The sequence below is a fragment of the Salminus brasiliensis genome, chromosome 23, assembly GCF_030463535.1.
Source record: "Salminus brasiliensis chromosome 23, fSalBra1.hap2, whole genome shotgun sequence".
Taxonomy (NCBI): domain Eukaryota; kingdom Metazoa; phylum Chordata; class Actinopteri; order Characiformes; family Bryconidae; genus Salminus; species Salminus brasiliensis.
This window is the reverse complement of record NC_132900.1, coordinates 521,441-547,710: the sequence shown is the minus strand read 5'-3', so window position 1 is coordinate 547,710 and position 26,270 is coordinate 521,441. Positions and strand designations below refer to the sequence as shown.

At 43.4% G+C, this 26,270-nt stretch overlaps 1 protein-coding gene across 1 annotated transcript in view; it reads right to left on the bottom strand.

Annotated features, from left to right (window-relative positions):
- ntng1b (netrin g1b) overlaps positions 1-25,050 on the bottom strand; it is a 57,976-nt gene extending 32,926 nt beyond the window's left edge. Inside the window, exons 1-2 of the mRNA XM_072668838.1 lie at positions 24,821-25,050; positions 17,298-17,819 (exon numbers count right to left, since the gene is read on the bottom strand). Of these exons, the coding sequence (XP_072524939.1) occupies positions 17,298-17,543 (246 nt within the window). The 5' untranslated portion in view covers positions 17,544-17,819; positions 24,821-25,050. The remainder of the gene's footprint in view (positions 1-17,297; positions 17,820-24,820) is intronic.
- Between the last annotated feature and the right edge of the window lie 1,220 nt (positions 25,051-26,270).

The following is a 26,270-nucleotide window of genomic DNA, read 5'->3' as shown; positions in this document are numbered from 1 at the left end:
GCAGGTCTTATTACCGGGTATTACCGGGGTATTACCGGTATGCAGTGGTCAGTAACTGCTCTAAGAAATGACAACCGGTAAACCAGCAACTAGGTCATGGTAACCCAAGGCTTACTGATGCTCATAGAGGCTCTGCAAACCTTACAATTTACAGGACTTATGGAGTCAGATATCACAGGGGTCACCCTCAGAGGTTTTGTTCAGTCCCTGCCTTGAATGGTAAGCTCTGTTGTGGTGGCACAAGGTAGACCTACTTATTATTAAGTAGGTTGTTTTAATGTTTTGGCTTCAGCTCATTAGGCAGTAGGGTGAGATGTAAAAGGAATTTCCAAGGAATACCCTGCAGAGATAATGGATGTGCTTTTCCTTGAAGATGTAACAGAGCGATGTGAGACGGACAGCCTTTAGCCTCCAGGTAATGTGTTCTGTGACGGAAGAGGAACATCAATTCAGTGTCCAGCGACAGCAGAAGCTGATGAATGTTTTCAAACAGACCAGCAAATCAGTCTAGCTGACAGATGCTTCGGCAAGAAGCCCAGATTACATGAGCCATCCTCCACACAGAGCCTTCTTCATGATCATCATCATGATCTTCATCATCCTCTAGATACACCCAGTCTGAAGCTGAACTGACCTGAAGCCCAGCAAGAGATTTTAGTTATATAGAGGGTCAACTCGCTTTACCCGGCTCTCGTAATATCTACATTTAGACAGGGATATTTTCTGTGGTTAAACTGAATTCCAGTAGAAGGTGCTTTTGGTCATCTACTCCTGTTCCCATAGCAACATTGTCCACCAATTTTCCCACCAATCAAACTGATATTTCTCCAGATTCCTCCTGAAGGCTTCCCCTGTTTTCGTATCCTAGCAGTGATTTTAGAGGAGCATTGCTGTAAGGATTTGATTGCATTCAGTGATGAGCGTAAAGGATGTCAGAATGTTGGAGAATCACCACCCCACCCCACCCCACCCCACCCAAAAGGACAGGATGCACATCTGTGTCAGCAATGGTTGCAGCGTAAAGTAGCTGAATACATTCATTAGATGGGGTGTCCACAAACATTTGGACACATGACGTATTCTAAAGTGTTTAGCCAATGAAGCAGTCTCTTTTTGGTATGACAATAGCAGCTGTACATTTCTGAGGGTCAATAAATGTTATTAATGTGTTTAGGAAAGATGTTTTGAGAGCCTTGTTGTTGTTGTTGTTTTTGTTTGTTGTTCTTCAAAACTTTGTGAAATATACTTTTGATTTGTCGTTTAAAAACTTGCCTGTGATGAAGATGCTTTCCTGCCTCTCCTCTCTAATCCTACACAGGGAAGCTCTTCCGGCTGATTGCGCTCTGGGCTTCAGTCTGGCTCCTTCATGCGTTTATAGAGACCTCTTTCAATTACCACAAGAGCTTCCACCTGAGCTTCATTCTTCAGCGTAAATCACACAAGCAGCGCTATTGAGGCTCATATCAGTGAGGACTAGAGGCTTTTACTGCCATCACACAACAATACACACCAGCCAGCCTTTCACACTCCGCAAATCAAACCCCAGAGCAGAGCTTCTACCCTCAGCGTAAGCCGTCCATCAAAGGTTCTGCTGTTTTTTTCTGTTTTCTGAGTAATATCTTTCTTTAACATGATCCCACTTTTATCTTTCCATAAATAAAGCACTTATCTGCTGTAGGCTGTGATGTTATACAGACACTATACGATGGTGTATAGAGTTACACAGAGGTTATACAAGGCTGAAACACTCGACCTTAAGTAAAATATAGCTTTTACTGAACTAAATAAAATAAGGTCAAATATATCAATGTCCTTTAAATGGTAATACTTTATTTAAAGTGGTTGTTTATAGATGATTAATAAACTCTTCACAGAGTTCAGCAGATCATTGCAGCAGCAGCAGGGAAGCATCTGGATGCACTGAATACACTGAAGATGTTCTCATCCTGGCCCTAGTTCTGATCTTAACTTCAATTTAAACCCTAACCCCCATCCTGCCCCTTAATCTCAGCCCAACCCAGTGAATCTCCAGTTCCAGACTGGTGTGAGCAGCAGGTCTTCAGCAGCTGCTTGAGGATGGTGAGATGGTCAGTATTAGACCTGTTAGAGGATCAGTGATGTCTCAGGTCAACGTCTACAGATCTGAATTTAGACCATCAACACACACCTGCCATTTAATTTCTTTACATTACTAAACACTGGAGTACTTTTGACCCAAATCAGTTTACAGCCCATGCTTGTCCCCGTTAGTGCCCGTTAGTTAATGCATAAGATAGTCCTTTATTAGTCCCGCAGTGGGGAAATTCACAGAAAATGTCTGTTAATGTATGTTGTGTATTTATCAACTCATACGCTTGGTTTTTATAGCCTCATATATTAATACAAATTAATAACTATTTTAATTTGTTGAGACTTTCAGCTAACTGTCACTTATGAAGGTGTACATGATTTGTATTAGATTAATTTGATACATTCATCATTTAATTAACACTGCAAACTGAAAAGCTTTAGAAAGGCTGGGTGTCCCCAAACTTTAGGAGAGCCGAGCTGAGGAATCTGGCCTGTAAGTTGGTGTCTCAGTGGTGTCCTGCTGTCTGTAAAGGGCTGATAATGTAGTGGGCCAAGGGGAGGAGCACTGAGGCATTGTGGGAGTTGGCAATCTGACAGAAACTCAATAGCTCTGTAATGGTCCACGGGCTCTGAGGGTCTGAGGGTTTACCCCAGTGACCCACGGAGAAATGAGGCACCGCAGTGACACGATCCGAAACCATCCACCAGCCGGAGAGCTAGAGCATAAACAAGGTCTGTATGAATCACTCTAGAACGTTCTAAAGAACATCCGGCCGTGATCCTGTGCTGAATAGAGCTCTTAGTCATAAACTCACACAGTGTGACCCAGTATTGATGATCAACTGCTTTAGACAATCCTGCCGTTACTCAGTAATACGCCTTAGTGCGTGACAGGCCTGGGATTTAAAGGGTTAATGTCTGATCTTAATATTAACACATTTGTTGATCAGGATGATGTTTGACAGATGTCATGCCAACAAAGCTGTGAACAACGAAGACAGCCTAAAGCTTGAGCAGATTTGAATTAATGAGCACCAGTTGGGTTATTAATAGCTGTAATTATTGAAGGGGAAACCTTCATATCAGCGGAACCATCTGCAGACACCGAAGATCAGCCAACTCCGTCTATTTTAGACAACATCAGATGAAACAACAGGTTTGTTTGGATGCGGGTGCTGCAAAGGACTAAAGACCATGTGGTAAAATATCGGTCAAAACATTATTGATCAGTGATTAGTACATTTTAATTTAGCTTCACCGCAATGACTTATGACTATGAATTATTATCCATGACTAATTCTTAAGTCTATTGATCTGCAAATTGATTTCACATCAATCTGGAAGAAACAGGCTGTTCCTCACAAACACTCACACACACAAAAACACAAGCGCTTAGCATTTATGATGTCATTTATGAATAAATATGAGTACACAGTGGTATAATGAATCTGAAAATGTTGGTCCTCCAGAGACGAGCTGAACTAGTCTAGCCTTTGAAGTGCGCAGCAAGGCAAATCAAGTGCAACATGTATAACGCTGGCAGATTAATTGGGATTCACCAAGCAAACGAAGTCTCGTAGATCTACACATTAATTAACAACTGGCCTCATTATCTTTCCCATGTGGCTCTGTCCGACTGGGGTAAATTTAACACCACTTCATTATCCCGCGGGTTGGAAAAAGGGCAGAAACACTGAGGATTCATTTCACAGACACACAACACTGTAGAACATCTACGCTCTCTCTAAACACCCACACCACACTGTAGAACATCTACGCTCTCTCTAAACACCCACACCACACTGTAGAACATCTACACTCTCTCTAAACACCCACACCACACTGTAGAACATCTACTCTCTATAAACACCCTCACCACACTGTAGAACATCTACTCTCTATAAACACCCTCACCACACTGTAGAACATCTACTCTCTATAAACACCCACACCACACTGTAGAACATCTATGCTCTCTCTAAACACCCACACCACACTGTAGAACATCTACTCTCTATAAACACCCTCACCACACTGTAGAACATCTACACTCTCTCTAAACACCCACACCACACTGTAGAACATCTACTCTCTATAAACACCCACACCACACTGTAGAACATCTACTCTCTATAAACACCCTCACCACACTGTAGAACATCTACTCTCTATAAACACCCACACCACACTGTAGAACATCTATGCTCTCTCTAAACACCCACACCACACTGTGGAACATCTACTCTCTATAAACACCCTCACCACACTGTAGAACATCTACTCTCTATAAACACCCACACCACACTGTAGAACATCTACTCTCTATAAACACCCACACCACACTGTAGAACATCTATGCTCTCTCTAAACACCCTCACCACACTGTAGAACATCTATGCTCTCTCTAAACACCCTCACCACACTGTAGAACATCTATGCTCTCTCTAAACACCCACACCACACTGTAGAACATCTACTCTCTATAAACACCCTCACCACACTGTAGAACATCTACTCTCTATAAACACCCTCACCACACTGTAGAACATCTATGCTCTCTCTAAACACCCTCACCACACTGTAGAACATCTATGCTCTCTCTAAACACCCACACCACACTGTGGAACATCTACGCTCTCTCTAAACACCCACACCACACTGTAGAACATCTACACTCTCTCTAAACACCCACACCACACTGTAGAACATCTGTAGAACATCTGTAGAAGGCAATGACAATAAAGGTGATCTTTGTGAATGAATGCACAGATGCTGAAATGATCGAGTTCAGAGATTTTAAGGACGAATTCAGATTAGACCAGTGACCCTTCAGAAAAACTCATCTCTGATGAGGCGTCAAAGAACACTCTAAATAAAACCTCATTACAGATCTGCTTATTCATGTAGTCGTGATTGCCACTCGAGCGGAGAGCTAGTCGGAGGAATTCTCTAACACGATTAATCTCTAATCAAATGGCTATTCTGCATGCGCGATATGAGAGGTTAATTTAAGCGTTAGTTTGAGTGGCTTCGTTATTGCGATGCCGCTGAATGATCTGCTCTTTTCATTATCGCCTCTTGACATCAAATGACATTGAAGTTTATTGCCGTAAAGGAGAATCTGCCAATAATTCCTCAAGAACAGCCAAGAGCTCAGAAACACGCTTCATCAGGGACGGATATTTTAGTGGTACGTTACTTGAGAAGACGTTGCTGTCCTTCCTGATTAAGACATTGACTTTAGTGTGACATAAATCAATTAATAATCGTCTCGGAGGGAAAATGTTTGGCAATTAGTCTGTTATGAATGACAGGAAGCAGAGATACAGCTTTCAAAGCTGAAGTATTTGATGGCAATCAGAAGTGAAGAAGAACTCATCAGCACTTCAAAACAACACCAGCACGAGAAACATCCCAGATTCAATCAAACCCACACCGTGGCCATGTTTATGCATCTGTTTCTTGTGTGCTGGTGAGAGCCTTGATGCTCATTTTTCTGTGTTATTTTCGTGTACTCGCGTTTATGATCACAGTTCAGATCTTTCATGTTGATTCAATCTCTCCACTAATAGACCTGTATCACAGTCGCTGCGTCGTCACGTCCCTCAGTCAGCATGTCTGGAGGTCTCTCCAACATGGGTGAAGGTGTCCCACCGTTCAGCCCTGCCTTCACTCCACTTCAGTTAAACTCTCGTTTTATTGGTAGCCTTGTTAAAAATGACACAGGATGGGCAGAGTTTTTCAGCTGGATTTAAACATGTTTAAACTGGATGGAGTGGGAACTCTGGTTAGTGTGTCTGGTTATATTATGAGTGCATTTAGGAAAGGGCTACCATGCTATTAATACCAAGTTATTAAGCTCTTTATTTTTCAATTCATTTGTTTGTATTTGTATTTGTAATTAATCCAGTTCCAGTGCGCTCTTATCATATTACACAGGTAGGAGAATGTAAAGTTAGGAGTTTTACCCAAGGACTGGTGTAGTGTGGTATGCTTGTCCAGCCAGGGATTAGGACCCTAGTATGCCATAGGACAGGCGGTGGTTTTACCCACCATGCTACAGCACTTATCTGGGTGAGAAAGTACTTAGACAAGCTGAAAAGCCACACTGCTGCTAACAACCAAACTTCATTTGGAAAGTCATCTAGGGGGTTACCAACGGCAAAACCACTGTTCACCTGATGGTGTGAAAGTGCAATGGACAGCCCTTACTCTAGTCCTCCTGCCCTGTGTTCATCTCACCATCAATGAGCAGGGCGTTACAAAGCTCTCCAAAAACCAAAACACCAGAAAATGATACACTTTCATCAGGTGGAAAACCCAGACTATCAAAATCAGCACAGCCAGACATGTTAACAGCTTTTTCTCCAGAACTGTGGCACTTATCAACCACTGTGGACCAGAACTTTACAAACCCTCCTTACTGTGAACCAGAACTTTACAAACCCTCCTTACTGTGAACCAGAACTTTACAAACCTTCTTTACTGTGGACCAGAACTTTACAAACCCTCCTTACTGTGGATTAGAACTTTACAAACCCTCCTTACTGTGGATTAGAACTTTACAAACCCTCCTTACTGTGGATTAGAACTTTACAAACCCTCCTTACTGTGAACCAGAACTTTACAAACCTTCTTTACTGTGGACCAGAACTTTACAAACCCTCCTTACTGTGGATTAGAACTTTACAAACCCTCCTTACTGTGAACCAGAACTTTACAAACCTTCTTTACTGTGGACCAGAACTTTACAAACCCTCCTTACTGTGGATTAGAACTTTACAAACCCTCCTTACTGTGAACCAGAACTTTACAAACCTTCTTTACTGTGGACCAGAACTTTACAAACCCTCTTTACTGTGGATCAGAACTTTACAAACCCTCCATACTGTGAACCAGAACTTTACAAACCCTCCTTACTGTGAACCAGAACTTTACAAACCTTCTTTACTGTGGACCAGAACTTTACAAACCCTCCTTACTGTGGATTAGAACTTTACAAACCCTCCTTACTGTGAACCAGAACTTTACAAACCTTCTTTACTGTGGACCAGAACTTTACAAACCCTCCTTACTGTGGATCAGAACTTTACAAACCCTCCATACTGTGAACCAGAACTTTATAAACCTTCTTCACTGTGAACCAGAACTTTACAAACCCTCTTTACTGTGGACCAGAACTTTACAAACCCTCTTTACTGTGGACCAGAACTTTACAAACCTTCTTTACTGTGGATCAGAACTTTACAAACCCTCCTTACTGTGGACCACAACTTTACAAACCCTCCTTACTGTGGATCAGAACTTTATAAAACCCTCCTTGTGGTTTAAAACTCCACTCTATGCCATACATGCAGCTCTGAATGACTGTAAGAATGTTCATCTCACTGTAACACAGCTCTCTCTCTCTCTCTCTCTCTCTCTCTCTCCTTTGTTTTTGGGCTTTTTCTTTACACTCTCTCTCTTTCTCTGACTGAGTGTTCACCTCAGAGACTACCCAGCTGCCCAGAGCAGAGGATGATGGGAAATAATTCACGCTGCTGGCCGGAGGAATGGGAGAGGAATCCCTGACCGTCTGGAGTGGGCAGCCAGGCCAGCCAACGCTGCCAAAACCCCTCAGACTCATTAATTTATTCACCACATCTTGGCTCCCGTTGAGGTTCTTGGGAAAAATTGGGTTTGAAAAAGTGAAAAGGGAAACGTGATTCAGCTCTAATGGAAATAATTCATGTTGTTGGTTTTGGCAGAACTGTCACATTTAATCATTTTCATTCAGTGAGAAGCACTTTCACTAACCGTGGTCAACAGCTCGCTCTCCACTGCTGTTATCTCCACTTTGTAAAAAGAAAATATGTCTGGAGCTTCTTGTTATCAAAATTAAAGCCATGAAATCAACCATTACATTAAAGCCACCTGCCTAACATTGTGTACGTCGCTCTTGTGCCACCATGACCGCTCTGACCCACAAGACCTCTGAAGGTGTCATGCGGTACCTGGCATCCCTTTCGTCCTGTGGGGCCTCCATGAGCCTTGGGCGTTCATGACCCTGTTGCCGGTTCACAGGTTGTCCTTCCTTGGAGCACTCTTGGTAGGTACTGACCACAGCATACCACCCACAAGACCTGATGCCTGATGTTCTGGAGATGTTCTGATCCAGTCATTATCTAGAACATCACAGTCTGGTTCTGGTCAAAGTGTCTCAGATTCTTACGCTTGTCTATTTTTCCTGCTTCATCACCTTCATCACCTTCAAGACCTGACCGTTCACTCACTGACTGATATGGAGATCCACCCCTGGACAGCAGACACTGGAACCAGATCATTAGTGTCACCACGTCACCTAACAGTGGTTTTAATGTTATGGCTGATTGGTGTGTATATATTTTAAATAACCCAGTAGCAACATGTTAACTGGTGTAGGAACATATTGGCTCCATGCTGCCTAATGCCAGGCATGGGCTAGTAGAGGGGTATAAAGCCCCCCAGCATTGAGCTGTGGAGCAGTGGTGGAGCTCCATCCAATACTTTTGGGATGAGGTGGAGATAGGGAGACGACCATTGTGACCAACGCTTGTGTCACTGAATGCAATCAAATCCTCACAGCAATGCTCCTTCTCCAAACTCTAGTAGAAAGTCTTCCTCCCTGGACAGTAGAGACAGTTACTCCAACAAAATCCCCTTGATTTCAGAAGAAGCAGTGAATGAGCAGGCGTCCCAATACTTTTGTTGAATGAAGTTGTATTTCTATAATCATAACTTGTATAGAATGTCCACCAGCTCAGCCTCTCACTCCAGAGCATAGTGTAGTTCTGATTTAACTTCATGTCTAACAGAATCATGCAGCCAGATCATTATTCCACTGAATCTGTGCTCATGTGAGCGTAACACAGCAGCGTAAGAAGCCGCTTAACTGAGGCTCGGCTCCCACCTGTTGATCCAACAGTTTAAACTTCAATCCCAATTACAGCACAATGCCACAGTAATGACCATGCACGAATTCTGGCAAATCCTTTTCACGCGTAAGGACCCGTTTCCCTCACCTCGGGGCTGTTTCGCGCTCAGATTTGCATAGACACACAGACAGGTGGCCCGCGGTGTAATTCCAAACACATCTTCGGCGGCTGCTCGCCTGTGCGTGTCTGCATTATTCATTTCACTGTGTGTTTTCATCCGCTGAGAAATTAACCTTCACCCGGCATTATTCCTCCGCCCCGGCCCGAACGGAGAAGACTCAAAACATGTCAAGATGCCTCCAGGATATTTTACTAATGTGCTCTGCCCAAAAAAAAGCACTAGGAATGGAAATCAGTACAAGGAAACATTAAAATGAGGTCAGAAAGTCCTCAATGCCAAGACAAGCCGGATGAGTTACACCAATATGCATAACGCCAATGTGATAATCCCAGAGGGAAACAGGCCGGCATGCTTGTTCCTTCTTCCCAGAGTGAAATAACATGTCAGACCCATCCATATTCAGATACCTATTCATTAACTGTGACAAATTTAGGCCCCAAACTGAGCAGAGGAGAATAATCAATGCCCATCAGCTTTTTCTGCAAAGATTTTGGTCTTATTTTTGAAACTTCTGAGGATTAGACCGACAGCAAAAAAATGTATCAAGAAAAAAACATTTTTTAAATTAAAAAAGTTATATGATCTCTAAATGGGGTTAAAGTCTTAAACTGTTCAATCCAAGATTGTTATGTACACACCTATTCAGCCCCACCCATTCAGCCTACAGCAGTTTAGCCCCACCCATTCAGCCTACAGCAGTTTTGCCCCACCCATTCAGCATACAGCAGTTTTGCCCCACCCATTCAGCCTACAGCAGTTTAGCCCCACCCATTCAGCCTACAGCAGTTTAGCCCCACCCATTCAGCCTACAGTAGTTTAGCCCCACCCATTCAGCCTACAGTAGTTTAGCCACACCCATTCAGCCTACAGTAGCTAATGCTGAAGTTATTCAGCCCAGACTGCAACCAGAAAAAAAGATATATATATAATTTACCAAATGAAATAATAAATTCAATACAAGATAAATGTCAATTTATTAAATGAATATAATATAATATAATTGATAAATATTTTATATATACACTTGTTTATACATTTTTTATTTTTGAGATTCAAAGTTTTTGCTTTTGCAGAGATGATATGCAGTAACTGACACCTGTCACATCTTTATGGACATCTCACCAGCCAGTGGTTCTGATAACAGACAGGAAAGCGTCTGAACAGGACGCTGCTGCCCTCTGTCATCTCTCTGAAGAGTAAATCTTGCTGGACAGCAGCGACTGAAGCGAAGCGACAAACAAGTGCCTCTATTAATAGAGCTCCTTCATTGCGGCCAACAAAGTTAATTCTGCTGCAGCGGCTGTCAATATTCGCCTGATCTCCGGGCGGATTAGACGGCTCGCTCAGCCTTGCCTGCTCTCCTAAGCTGCTCGGGGAGCGCATGGCTTTCTGGCGGCCGTCTCTACTTTCATCCAGCCAGAGAGAGAGCAGGACAAAGTTCAGGAGAATTACTGTAATCTACTGCCTCGCAACACACACACACACACACACAGACACACACACGCGCACACACACACACACACACACACACTCTCACACACTCACACTCCGCCACATTGCTGCCCATTGTGCTCCAGTCGCTGCTTCCTTCAGGCTGGAGGAGGCTTGACTTTTTGCTTCTGCTCAGGGGACTCGGCCCAAACCGAAATAATCTCCACCCCGGCGCTGAGGAAGACTCGCATTGTCTTCACGACGCCTACTTTTGTAAAAGGAAAGACCCCTGGTGAGAAGGAAACTTTCTTCAGCAGAGATTATCCCAAAGCTCTGCTCCTGCCCAAGTCCCCGGATGACCTCTCCGAACGATGTTAGCATATTTCCGAAGGTTCTGAATGGGCGGCCCTGAGGGTGGGATGATGAGTTTGAGAGAAGATGAATTTGAGGAGCTTCAAAGATGATGAATTTCTGCGTCTGCAAAAAGCCTGAAAATGACATTCTGTTCAGGCTGCAGGATTTAGAATGATTACGGGCAGACCATTAAAAGGTACCGAGCAGAAGTAGAACACTGCAGCTCAGCCCAGAAGCCTGTGTACAAACGATTCCGCACCCCGTCCAGCTCACATTTCAGTGATGTTAACGGGTCACATCTTCTACAGTGGTATCCAGTGTTTTCTATGGAAACCAGTGTTTCTATGGAAACCAGTGTTTCTTTGGTATCCAGTGTTGCTGTGGTATCAACGTTTCTGTGGTATCCAGTGCTTCTGTAGAAAACCAGTGTTTCTGTTGTATCCAGTGTTTCTATGGAAACCAGTGTTGCTGTGGTATCCAGTGTTGCTGTGGTATCAATGTTGCTGTGGAAACCAGTGCTTCCTTGGTATCCAGTGTTCCCATGGAAACCAGTGTTTCTGTTGTATCAGTGTTTCTGTGGTATCCATTAAAGTTTATAGTGTTTTCTTTTCTTCTGCCTAAACGTATCTTTTCACAACAGTGACCATATTCTACACCCTGTAACTATAAACAGACTGTAAATATGATCCTCCTTCAAGCTTCCATCCTTGGTTCTTTCAAACATCGTTTGTTTACTTCCAGCTCTTCATATTGCAGTCAGCACAGTCTTCCTCTCCAGCTTTATTAGAAACCAGACTTCAGCTTTCTGCTGTAAAAGCAGGCCGTGCGTTCTCTTCTTCACGAGTTTGGACTTACCTGTGGGTTGCATTATTATTTTGATTTATTATTGTGTAATATCACTTTCAATTCAGTTATGGATTTATTCTCCTCATGGGAACAGCAGAGCATTCATGTGGATACGACACAAAAACTCATTATTTCATATTCATACAATCAAATGCATTATAAATAAGGTTTTATCTTGGGAAGGAAAGCTGAGGCAGTTGTAATTCACGACAAATCCTCAGTGTTTCTGAGCAACATCCAGAGTCTAAATGATCCTACAAACGTGCTGCCGCCTTTAGTCAGAATCATTAAAGCCCTGCTAGGACGTTCCTGCTCTAATGATCCTCTGTCCTGAACCATTAGAATGAATGGAACCGATCATTTTGTCTCAAAGGACTCATATCCTACTTTCCTCATCTAGTTTTTCGTTACCCCCCCATCCCCCTCTCCTCCAACAAGCTTCACTAATAATGTTTGTGTGTTTTTTATGAACCAATGAAGGCCTGATTCATATTTACATAAACCTCTTGATCCCTTCGAAGTCAACAGTGTTACTGTGCCTTTAAGGCACAGATATATATGTAAATGAGCTCTATTTTGAGTCTCATTCATGAATTAGATCAGGCTGAATGGGTGGGGCTAAACTACTGTAGGCTGAATTAATGGGTGGGGCTAAACTGACCTGCTGTAAGCTGAATGAATGTATATATGAATATATGTAAAGATGATGTCTTTGTGACATCACGGAAGTCCAAATACATCACGATTGGCTGGTTTTGAATAAGTGAGGTGATGAAATAACAAACATTTTGGGAGGAGCAACATGTCTGAGGCCCCTCCTCCAAATCTGTTGTCCTAAATTTCCATCTCTACCCTGTTCACGTGTCTCCACCACCCCGTCACCTCCCTATTCACCCTGTCATCTATCAATTCTTATTGATAACTTATCAGAGGGAGGACTGGCGTCCTAACGCAAGTAGAAGCTCTTGTGTTCTCCCCCCTCTCCTACAGTCTTCTCCTAATCCTCATAAGCTGAAGGTCTGGTCTGAGCCAGCAAAATGGACTGTATGGTCTGAGGATGGAACATCTGGCATTGTTTACACCCTATATTAAACTGTCATGTACAGAACGAGTGGAGAATTCACTTTCCCCTGATTTCAGCTCTTTAATTAAGGAGATTCATGGGAAATGAGTCATTTCAGTTAACGGCAGGATGGAATTGTGAACGTGCACTAATGTGTGAAACCCAAATACCTGATTATTAATCCTAATGGGCTGAAACGGAGGTAGAGAGCGTCGGCGGCGGCTCACGCTGGACGCTTTTTTATGGTTTGTTGGTTTCGAAGCCGAGTCGAAGCCGTAAGGTTACAGAGAACGAGGAGAAAAGAATCATCTACATGTTTTTGGACACTCTCCCTGGATGCTGCAGCTAAAAATAAAATCAGGGTTAACTCCCTGCTGCACAAAAGCTGTCCTACACACTCCATCTTCTGTTTGTGTGTGTGTGGGTGTGTGTGTGTAGCACTGGCTCCCACCTCGGTGGAGGTGATAAATGAGTGAGAGAGGCGATATATTCTGAAAGAAAACACGTTCATGAGAGTGTGTGTGTGTGTGTGTGTGTGTGTGTGTGTGTGTGTGTGTGTGTGTGTGTGTGAGTGAGTGTGTGTTGCAGCTCACAGTTTTCAACTATTGTTTTCAGACAACAAGCAGCATGACGTCATTCTGGAAGCCTCTGTCTGTAATTGGTGCTCCAAACCAGGAACGGCTTGGAAACCGAAAAATTGCCCATACTCCACCTGCAGATCCGAAACAACGGCACCCTGAACTGGAGCTGGAAATCTGCAGCTTCTGCACTGAAGGAAAGGAAAGCATAAAACAAACAGGTGCCCTCATTTCAGTCCTACAGCGCCCCCTGTTTTCTGGGGGTACACTGCAATTGAGCAGCTTACTGAAAGGACGCTGCTGTGAATGTTCACCCAGCAGCTCTAAACCCAGAAACAGCCCCGGTCAGTATTCACCCTCTTCAACCCCTCTGACATGTTTGGCACTGTTTTGGTACCCCAGCGTTTTCTTACACTTTGATTGGCTGCTGCTCTTCACTGTTATCTTTACACGTGAGACTACGAGCAGACGGGAAAGTCGATTCGTCGGTACTCAAACTCGAAATACTAAAATTAGGGCTACAGTACAGTGCAGTCAGCATAAGCCTGTCCTGCTGCCCCCTAGTGTCAGTGTAATAGAACTGTACTGGTTGAGTGTGTGTTTACTGGTGTAACTGTATCCATCAGTGCTTTCTGTGAACCACCATCTTTTTATTGCTGTTTTATGATTATTTTTTTAGGAGACTTTTAATGCCATTATGTTTAATGTAGAAAGTTATTTTAGATTGTTTTATTGTAATTTGTGTGTTATTTAATAAAAAATCTAAAACATATGTACATATTTTCAATATTTACAATTGAATTTAATACTTCCTTTTTTAATATAGTAAATTCGTAGGCATGTCCATACTTTTGAACAGCACTGTACGTTCCAGATTCTGAACAAACCCGAGATTAGAACAGCCTGCAGTAGAACACTATAGCAGAACCAGTCTGATACCGAGCTGCAGTGTAGCAACTTCCTCAGCTATTCATTCTCTGTGTGTCTGTGTGTGTGTGTGTGTGTGTGTGTGTGTGTGTGTGTGTGTGCGCATTTGGGCTGTTTCTAAAATAAATTCTCCTCAGGAACATCTTTTAAAGTCCAGCGCCGCTAACTGCTTAAAATTCCTACCATGAATCTACCTGTAGGCGGATTCCAGTGAAATCTGAGACTTTCCTTAGTAAAACCATAACCTCAATAACACACACACACACAGCCCAGAAACGCTGAATTACACACCAGCAGATTTAATGGTTTATTAAAACACTCTCTTGTTAGCTTATGAGCAAACTGCATCTTATTTTAATATGCAAATGAACTATGAATGGTATTAGTGCTGTAATAGTTCCCTCAGTCCGACAGAGTTCAGCTGAATACCGGCCTAACGACCACATCACACACCTGACATCAAAGAGCATGAAAGGATGTGAACTATACAGCGTGTCAAATTAAAAGCTCCTTTTTTTAAACAAAGAAAATATTCTTGCATGCGAGCTCTTGTGTCTACTGTCTGAGGAAAGGTTCTCTACAAGGTTCTCTACTTGATTTTGGAGGAGCAGCATTGCTGTCAGGATTTGACTGCATTCAGCAACAAGACCGTTAGTGAACAAGAATGATGGAGAGATGATCATCACCCCACCTCATCCACAACCCCCCAACTCATCCTCCACGCTGTGCTGGCTGGACTGGGGGCCTCCAGGAGAACCCTGGAGGAACCAAGCTCTGTTCTTCGTGCTAGCGTGCTAAACTGGATGGAATGAATGAACCTTGTAGAAGAGGGTTTTTAATAATACGGGCTCGTTGGCTGACCTGAACTGGGCCAGGCTGCTCAGGAGTTCAGGTCAGGGTGGAGATTTAAAGGGATTATTATGGCTCAGGAAACTGATCTGCTACAGAGAACTTCACATCCACACTCGCTTTCTCAACACGGCTGTTTATCGAAGGTCTACGGCTGCTCATGAATGAAACACATCACCTACAAACACTTCCCATAACTCACATTTCCCCAAATATCAGGAAATCTGCCATTCCCAGTTTAACCCCAGGCCAGAGCGCTGCTGTAATTGTGCTTTTCAGATAAGCGCGGGTTTCAGTGCTTTACTTTATCTAAAGTGCTGTGGAAATCTGAGAGCATGAAGTTTCTACAGTGAATTCCTAATGGAAGCACAACAACACCGTGTGTGTGTGAGAGAGAGAGAGAGAGAGAGAGAGAGAGGAGGCTTGTGTGTGCTTTCCTTCAGAGAGAAAGCTTCATGTGCTTGGATCATGTAATCTGAGTTGACATTCATAATTCAGAGCGTGCAGTCTGAGACGCGCCGTTATTTGATCACGTCCAACAATGAGTGAACGAAAATGACAATGGATCAAAAACGAGTTCAAAAGGCAAGAAAAGGCGGGATCTTATGTAACACGTTAAACACAACAAACAAAACCGTACAGGTTCCACCTCCACAGCCTGACTCCTGGTTCACATGAAAAATGTGTTCATGAAAAATGTACACTTCTGTTCCTCTGACTGACACGTACAGGCCCTGAACACCTTTACCTTACAGAGATCATTCAGGTAAAGCATGGTGTGCAGGTGGCCTCCTCACTTTCACTAACCGCATCTGATCAGCCAAGAAAAGACACACCAATAAAAAGCCTGTTCAAAACCAGCCACAGCTTTACCGTCACCTTATTCACAAACGTCGGCTGCCACCTGTGGACGGCGCTGTTTCATGAGCTCTGAGCTTTTCATCTTAAATGTGTGATTTTAAACTCTTTAGTGTCTGATCTGGTACCAGCCCAATCTGTGGTGTCTGATCTGGTACCAGTCTGCAGTGTTTAATCTGGTACTAGTTTGTGGTGTATATTAGAGCGTGAGTTCATAATGTCTGATCAGATACCACTTAGATGTGTGTGAACATGTCTGACCAGTCTATAGTGTCTGATTTGGTATCATCTACAGTGTCTGATCTGGCATTAACATATAGTATCTGATCAGATACCAGACTACAATGTCTGATATTGCACCAGTACAATTGTGTGATCTAACCACTCCAGTGTATAGTGTCTGATTAGGTACCACTCCAGTCTGTCTGACCAGGTACTGGTCTGTAGTATCTGATCTGGCATATGTCTGACATATGGTGTCTGATCAGGTACCAGTCTATAGTCTCTGATATTGCACCAGTCCAGTCTATATTGTCTGATCTGACATCAGTTCATAGTGTCTCATCTGACATCAGTCTATGGTGTCCAGTGTAGTTCCAGTCTGTAGTATCTGATCTGGCATTAACATATAGTATCTGATCAGGTACCAGACTATAGTGTCTGATATTGCAACAATCCAGTCTATAGTGTCTGATCTGACACCAGCATATAGAGTCTTATCAGGTACCACTCCCGTCAGTACTTCTGATCAGGTACCAGTTTATAAAGTCTGATATCAGTCCATAGTGTCTCACCTGACACCAGTACAGTAAGTGTTTGATCAGGTACCTGATCTGACCAGCAAATAGTCTTTTTAGATACCAACCCAGTCTATGGTGTCTGTTCTAGCTTTAGCATATAGTGTCTGATCTTGGAACCAGTCTATAGTGTCTGATATAGTCTAAAGTAAGACTTCTGATAGAAATGTATGGGCGCTTCTTTATCCGGACGGAAGCCAAGCCCAGATCCCCCTTTTAAAGGCTTAGTCCATCTATTAATCTCTAGAGACCCCCCTGCTCGGAGGTACACTTCATTAGCAGTCTGTTTTTTGCACCTACGTCTAAAACAAAGGAATATCAGACATGTCTCCATTAAAAACACTAACCTGTCTCAACATTTGAGAAAAGCTGCAGCCAAATCAAGCATTTCAGTGCACAGCAGTCCTAAAGAAAAGGCTGTGAAATCCTGTTGAGAGGAATAAAGCTTACCAGAGCGCAGTACATCTCCGGAGGGTCTCCACAGGTGATGTTGGGGGGATCCAGGCTTACTCTTAGGTATTTGGTCATGTCGGTGGCCTCAGGCTGGCAGGCCATGTAATGCCAGGCCAGTCCATCCTCTGTGTAAACCTGCGACTTACACACGTCATAGTGCCCCCATGAGGCTGGGTAGTGCTGCATGGCACAGACCCAGCCCAGCCAGAGGCAGCGGACGACCAACAGCAGCAGCAGCTGCATGGCTGAGAGAGCGCTGGGCGATACGGACGATGAAGAGGGAAATGTGGACAGAGAGTCAGACGGGGGTTTAAAAACAGAAAGGACAGGGCTTCTGTGTTAGCATGCTAGTGCTAATTCTTTTCTATTTTCAAGCTTTCTAACTTTCATTCACTTGTTATACGCTCCACTTGGGCTGCCTGGTACTGCTGGGCAATCTGCTGGTTCCTGGGAGGTTCTGTAGGCAGAGTCCATGTCAGGTCAATGACTTTCAGTTGTTTTCCTGGAATGTTCCATAGTCTGCAGGAAACAAGAACACAGCGGAGAGGAGAAAAGGTCTGTTAGCAGAGCACTGGAGATATAAGAGTGTGGGGGGGGGGGGGGGGTTGAGTTCTTTGAAACATTTACACTACATGTCCAAATGTTTGTGAACACCCTTCTAATGCATTCAGCTACTTTAAGTTGCACCCATTGTTGACACATCTTGTCTTACACTTAGAGAAGTACTGCCAATAGAATAGGACTCTCTGGAGCAGATCAACATCATGAACCTATTGGCTCCATGCTGCCTAATGCCAGGCGTGGGCTAGAGGGGTATAAAGCCCCCCAGCATTGAGGAGCTGTGGAGCAGTGGAAGAACTGTGTTCTCTGGAATGATGGTGGAGGAGCTCCATCCAGTACTTTTGGATGAGTTGGGGATGAGGAGGTGGGGTGGTGATCATCCAACATCCTGACCTCACTAACGCTCTTGTCACTTAATGCAATCAAATCTTCACAACAATGCTCCTCCAGAATCTAGTAGAAAGCTTTTATTCCCTGGATGGATAATATAGCTAACAAGTAATGGGAGCCTATGTCAACTCGAGCAGAGTAGCATATGCACTCTGACTTTTAATACAGGAGCTAGCATAAGCTTTTCTCCCCACTTTCCAGTCGAGTTATCAGCTTTATTTAAGGTGAGAGGGAGAAAATATGTGACATCATTATTGCACAGGTACCCAAACAGGTCTTTATTCACAGGCAGGTGATTCATTATCAGTCACTACTTCTACTGACTTGACTTTTTATTTATTAATTCATCACATTCTGAGGAAAGCAATAACAGTTTCCTCCAGAAATCCTGATTAGCTGCTGGAACCCATTTGTGGAACAATAAGGTCCAGCCATGCTGCATATTTTATAACCCTTAATGGAATCCCCCATGATATTTACACATCAACATTTTCAAGAGAACAATGACCGAGTCTCCAACTGCAGCGCACACCAGAACCAAACCAAATCTGAGCTCAAACTGATCTCTAACTGCATTCAGTCTGCACATTCAAACTGTGCCCAAATCTGACTCCGCCTCATTCAACCTCTGAATCTGACCCTGAATCAGCCTCAAACCAAACCACAATTAAACCTCTCACACATCAGTCCTAAACGGCATTCAGTCTGCAGTCAAAACAGAAATAAACCGCAAATAAACCCCATTCAACCCTCTCAAACCGCTGTCTATTCAGAACAGCCTCAAACAGCACTCAGACTCTCGCTCTGAATATCTGATCAATCATCAGCACCCCCATCAGCATGAGGAATGTCTGACAGTGGGCTCTGATCGACAGCGCTGATTAGATCAATGCCCTTTAAAACAGAGGGAGGAAAGCTGACGGGAGAGAGGGAGAGAGAGAGAGAGGGGGAGAGAGAGAGAAGAAGAGGGAGAGGGAGAGAGAGAGAGAGGGGGAGAGAGAGAGAAGAAGAGGGAGAGGGAGAGAGAGAGAGAGGGGGAGAGAGAGAGAAGAAGAGGGAGAGAGAGAGGGGGAGAGAGAGAGGGAGAGAGAGAGGGAGAGAGAGAGAGAGACAGAGAGAGAGAGAGGGGGGGAGAGAGAGAGAAGAAGAGGGAGAGAGAGAGGGAGAGAGAGAGGGAGAGACAGAGAGGGAGAGAGAGAGAGAGAGGGAGAGAGAGAGAGAAGAAGAGGGAGAGAGAGAGAGGGGGGGAGAGAGAGAGAAGAAGAGGGAGAGGGAGAGAGAGAGAGAGGGGGAGAGAGAGAGAAGAAGAGGGAGAGGGAGAGAGAGAGAGAGGGGGAGAGAGAGAGAAGAAGAGGGAGAGAGAGAGAGGGAGAGAGAGAGAGAGACAGAGAGAGAGAGAGAGAGAGGGGGAGAGAGAGAGAAGAAGAGGGAGAGAGAGAGGGAGAGAGAGAGGGAGAGAGAGAGGGGGAGAGAGAGAGAGAGAGAGAGAGAGAGAGAGAGAGAGAGAGAGAGAAGAAGAGGGAGAGAGAGAGAGAGGTCTCCGGATGTGCTAATGTCAATCATGAGGATGACTAACAAGCAGCCAATTACAGGTGGAGTCGGAGGTGAGCTGCAGGACGTGATTAATAAGACGTTACTGTACGGACGCAAGCATCACAGAGCTTTATTAAAAATGTCAGCATGAGGTCCTGAAATAGAGCCTGGGAGGAGCGGCCCGAGCAGATCAGTTCAACTCAGCAGATATACTGTAGATCTATAGAGGGTAGATAAGACGGTATCACACCAGCACTCTATCACACACACACACCATCCAGATAAGGTGTCAATCTGCTGATGCTCAGTGAAGGCGGAGGGCACTGCTGTGTGGTGTTTGTTTGTTTGTTTGTTTATTTATTTATTTATGCGTGCTGCACTTAACACTGGCAATCTGAGACGCTTCTGCATATCGCACCCCTATTCCAGAGCGAGCGGATCTCATCCGAACCCACGACAGTTTTAATAGATAGCAAAAGTGCTGCTTCAGACGAGCGCTTTTTATTTCCAGGTCAAACTTGAGGACAGATTACACAGGAAACACACACTACCAACCAAAAGCCCCCCCTTACAGGAACACTGCTTCATTGGGGGGGGTTCTACAGTGGAGGTTCTAGATAAGCTCCCCCAGTCAGAGCTGTTCTACAGTGGAGGTTCTAGATAACTTCCTCCAGTCAGAGCTGTGGTTCTACAGTGGAGGTGAAGGGAAGCAGACGTCTGAAGCTCTAATAATAAAAGCTCCTCACAGAAAGTTCTTCACCTAATGGTGATGAAGACGCTGCCTGATGCCTGAGACACTGTTCTACCAGAGTTCTGAGAAGAGTTCTGCTCTAGAACCTGCTTTTAAAATCAGATCATTACAATGGTGGAGGGATACATGCTGCAGGGTGTAGTGCAGCTACAGAAAGTAGTCCCTAAAGAAAACTGCATTAGTTCAGATTCTCTATTCTTCACTATTTTACCTTCATCATCATCATCATCATCATCATCATTCCATATAAAACTCAGAAGACTCGTGTAGCTTCACTGGTGGGTTTGGATAGGAGATCAATTATGGGCTGTATCTGTGTTGTAGTCATGGCGACCGACGCCTGCTTCCATTCACCTCCACTGTAGAGAGATCAGAGTGGGTCAGGTTCTCTACAGTGAAGCTCAGTTTCACACCGGACCCCCGACTCTGACTGAGCTCAGCTCTCTCTCACACACTGGACTGTGCTGAGAACTTATCATAATAAAAGTCCTTCGTGTAGAGCAGTTTGCAGCTGTCTGACTTGTATTACACTGCAGGAAGGTTATACTTTTAGAGGTCAGGGAATCCAGCAGCGGGGAAACGAGGGTCTTTGCTATATTCAAACACATCAATGTTTTACAGCTGTCCCATATGTAGCTCCAGCCTGGGCCTTTCCTTCACTGGTATGATGTCTTCTTTTTTTTTAAAGCTTCTGAAACACCCCCTTGTGTCCACTTGCATTTCAATCCCCAGGCCACTCAAGCATAGCGTAGTGTTTTAAAAGTCAGCAGACAGCCGTGCCCTACACTTTATACTGGTTACAGCCTCTTGTGCCCTGCTAGGAATCCTCTATTTAAACCCTGTTCTGCTTCCACTAACCCTCTCTGAGCTGCTGCTGTCTCTTCCTGCCTTCACATCCCGGCTCTGGCAAACACTGCACACTGGGACAGTATTACTGCTTATTAAAAATCTAAGTAACATACACTCTATGGACAAAAGTATTGAGACACCTGCTGGTTCATTGTTTCTTCTGAAATCAAGGATATTAAAAAGAGCTGATCCAGCTTCTGTTGGAGTAACTGTCTCTACTGTCCAGAGAAGAAGACTTTCTACTAAATTTTAGAAAAGCATTGCTGTGAGGTTTTGATTGCATTCAGCAACAAGAACAAGAACTCCCAACTCCCAAACTCATCCCAAAAGTACTGGATGGAGCTCCTCCACCATCATTCCAGAGAACACACAGTTCTTCCACTGCTCCACAGCTCAATGCTGGGGGGCTTTATACCCTTCTAGCCCACGCCTGGCATTAGGCAGCATGGAGCCAATAGGGTCATGATGTTGATCTGCTCCAGAGAGTCCTATTCTAACTGTGGTACTAGACGTTTCTGTGCTGAGAGATGCTGGATGGACAGAAGCTTCTCTGTGGTTCTAGACAATCCTGTGTTAAGAGATGCTGGATGCATTGGAATTGGCTGAGGAATTGGAGCTGTCCAGCAGCTGAAACACAGCGGTGCATCTACAGTACATCGGTGTTCCTTCACTGGGACAGGGTAAGTGAATTAACGTCTGGCTTTAACAGGACACACACATTCGGGACGTTATGGACGTTATTAAGGCTTATTCTCCTCCTAATCACAGCGAAACCCCCAGTGTTGAGCTAATCCCTTAAGCTTTCTCAGCACATCCTCAGGCCTATTATTCAGTAACTACACGGAAAACGATGCAGGACGATTGAGCCGTTATTAGGAAGTAAAGTAGCGAGGTCTGGGAATGTTGAAGGGGTGTTAATTAATGACAGGATGGACGTAATTCAGTCCTGCAGATGTTTCCTCTTCACGCTGCATCAGAAAATATGGTTGTGTCTGATTTTAAAATATTTTAGCAGAAATAAAGTGAGAATCTCTGATTCTCTCGAACATCCAGGCTTAACACACTGCTCTTAACACTGCACAGATTCAGTAAGTAATGTGCTTTAGTTCATCCTCTGTTAAACTTAACCCTTTAATTCCACTGTGACTGAAGCCCAACATTTTGAACACCTTTCCAATGAGATTTTAGAAAAAACATGCACTGAGAAGATGAAAGGCATGAAAGACTATATCACTGAGACCAACAGTGAGTCAATAATCTAATACTGCTGATGTATTTACTTAATGTGTTTAATCAGTATTCAGAACTTATATGTATTATATATATAATATTAAACACTATGCAAATAAACAATATGTGGCCAAATATGCACTACAATTGGGCATAAATGACAGAATATACTATACAATTTGTAATTATATACATATTTTGTATATTATATACATAAATTGAAAGATCATCTATTGGATATATGCTTAATATTTGGATTATACATATAATTGTACATAAATATTAATTATAGTATATGTATGTAATGTGTTTTCCATTTTCTTCATAATGTAAATCTAGCAGTTGTTCTTTATGCTGTATCACAATTTCATGATGAACGGGCCAATAGAAATGCTTCAAAATGAATAAAATCTAATTTGACTTCCATTAAAAGTTAAGAGGGTTTCCTGTAAAGCTGACAAATAATCATATAAATATATATTCCAAATCACATACTGTTAAATATGTGCTATATAGTTATGTGTGTATAGGGTTGAAATACAGTACGTGTCCCATATTTAAATATAGCATGCTGGAGATAAAGAAATTCCATATATATAAATATATAAATTATTTTTTCCATGTGGGTGTTGTGCACGACCCTGCAGTCTATCATGGTCTCCTTACAACCCAGCCCCAATACACACACACACCAGTGCATCATGCATAATTAACGGGTCCTTTCCTGAAAAGCTGGGTGTACTAAAATGCGGGCGAAGCCGCACGCGGTCTGGGATTAACCATCATTAAAGCACGGAACCACAGGGAGCCCTCACTCCCATTTACACCCCATTCCAGCCCAACACCCCTCAACCTGCGGCTGGGTTCACACTCAGATCTTCTGGCCAGAAGCTGGAGGTTTATGAACTGATGAGGCAACAGGCCGTCAGACACACACTCATTAACAGAAGCTTGTCACAGGTAAGATCAGGGTGCAACAGTGTGTGCACACACATTCATCACTCACACACCACACACACACACACACCACACACACATACATACACACCACTCTTTAACCCTCCCTGATCAGGAATCATCAGACCAGTGTCCACGCGCTCAGGCAGGACAAGGAGAAAACAAGGGAACACAGAAGAAAGCCAGCGCTGGATATTAGACCAGACCGGTTTACTGTGCTGCTTCTGCAAATGAGCAATGACACACACACACACACACACACACACACACACACACACACTGCTTCCCAAAGGGCTCAGCTTCACGATGGAACATAAAACAAACGCAGAGAAACACACAGCCTGACTGGAGTACATAAAAGTTCCCCCTGATTAACCTGAATACTACTCACATTCATTACCTTCAGTTAGAGAGGGACAGACAGACAGACAGACAGACAGATATGTAAGATAGATAGATAGATAGATAGATCTACAAATAGTCAGACCGACAGACATACAGACAGATAGATAGAGAGACAGACAGAGACACATACAGACAGATAGATAGATAGACAGACAGACAGATAGTTAGATAGATATAGATAGATAGACAGACAGATAGTTAGACAGACAGACAGACAGACAGACAGACAGACAGATAGATAGATAGATAGATAGATAGACAGACAGGCAGACAGACAGGCAGACAGACAGGCAGATAGATAGAAAAACAGATGAATAGATAGATAGACAGATAGATAGATAGATAGATAGATAGATAGATAGATAGACAGAAAGAAAAAGAGAGAGAGAGAGACAGACAGACAGACAGACAGACAGATAGATAGATAGATCTACAAATAGTCAGACCGACAGACAGACAGACAGATAGATAGAGAGACAGACAGACACACATATAGAGAGACAGACAGACAGACAGACAGATAGATAGATATGCTGATTGCTAAACTGGCAGAATTGATTAATGTATGAAAGGGAGAGAGAGAGAGAGAGAGAGAGAGAGATGGTTATGTATTACTAATAATATAGTTGATAGTTGAGAATGGCCTGTTGACAGACAGACACACAGACAGACACACAGACAGACAGACAGACAGACAAATAAACCAACAAACAAACAAATACATGAATAATTCTACAGGCTGGTTATCTGGTTGGTTCACTGGTTGATCAGCTGACTAATTCATTACTACTTCAAACATTATTATGAGATTTGAACTGGACCCAGACAGCCCGAAAGTTCCTACCTGCTCTGGTCCCACAGGTTCTCCTGGATTAATCCACTCTGTCTGATCTGATCTGAGATCAGAAGGTTCCACAACTTCAGGAGCGACCGAAGAGAAAGAGTTCTCCTCCAGAGCTAACAGTGCTCTCAGAGTGCTGAGCCCCTGTCCTGCTCAGCCCTGCTCAGCCCTGCTCAGCCCTGCTCCTTCACGCCCTGAGGATGACCTCCCAACTTTACCAGGCGCTGGGTGCTCCTCCGCAGCGCTCCTGTGAGGAGGTGTATCCAGCCTGCTGCTCCAGCCTCGGCTCGCGTGTCTGCTCTGAGACACAGGAGGCAGCGAAAGAGCGCTCCTCTCAGCAAGGCAAGGTTCTGCTGGGTCCTAAAGGAGCCGGCCAGCGCTGGAGCTCCTCAGTAAAACCCTTCAGTCAGACAGATCTGAGATTTGCTCTGTGAACACTGCTGCTCTTTCCATATGACATATATGTGGCTATATATAAATGTATCTGTTAAACCTATTTACATCATTCTAAATATATTTGTTTTAGTTCTTGGTTATATAAACAAATTCTATATATATATATATATATATATATATATATATATATATATATATATATATATATATATTTAATAACATATGTTATATATATGTTATTATTATTTTTTTAAGAAATATATATGGTATAAATGCAATATATTCTAATAAAACATTTTAATGTGTGTATTTTGAAAGTAAATGTAAGGTATTTGAAATATATTTAAAAGTTTATAAAATTAGATGTTTCTAGATATTTTCTACGTGCTTTGAGTCAAATGCGCTGTGGTTGTTTTACATTAAAGGCGTTTCAGAATGCTACACTGTTTCTATTTTGCTATAGCTGGGTAATGAGAGATCAGTACACAGAAGTGAGAAGTGTTACGTCACAGTCTTGGCTTGTTATATTTATATTTTAAAAATGTACATAAACCCCACCCACTACAGAAATCCCTTCCACAACTAATGCTGTGATGCATTAAATGCTCCAGCTAAGGAAGCATGCAGCTACCCATGCTAGGCTAAAAGTTAATGTTAGCCAAATAGCTTTTACCATCTCATCTCTCCAATGTCCGCACCCTCAAAAACAAGAAGGGCTACCTCAGACTAGAGCTGACCACAAACCCAGGCATATGAGTGAGGACTGGGCAGCTACTAAGCTAAAAGCTGACACATGTTAACGAACCACAGCTCTTCAGCTAGCTAACCACACACAATGCTGGAAGGGTACAGAGAGGATGCTAACATCGAGAGGACAATACTAAAAACAACACAGAGAGGACACCGCAAGGATGCAGAGAGGATGCCGACAAGTAGAGGACACGAACACTAAGAGAATGCAGATAGGATACCGAGACGATGCCAAGAGGATTCTAACGCTGAGAGGACGCTGAGAGGACACCAACACTGAAAGTATGCAGAGAGGAAGCCAATATTA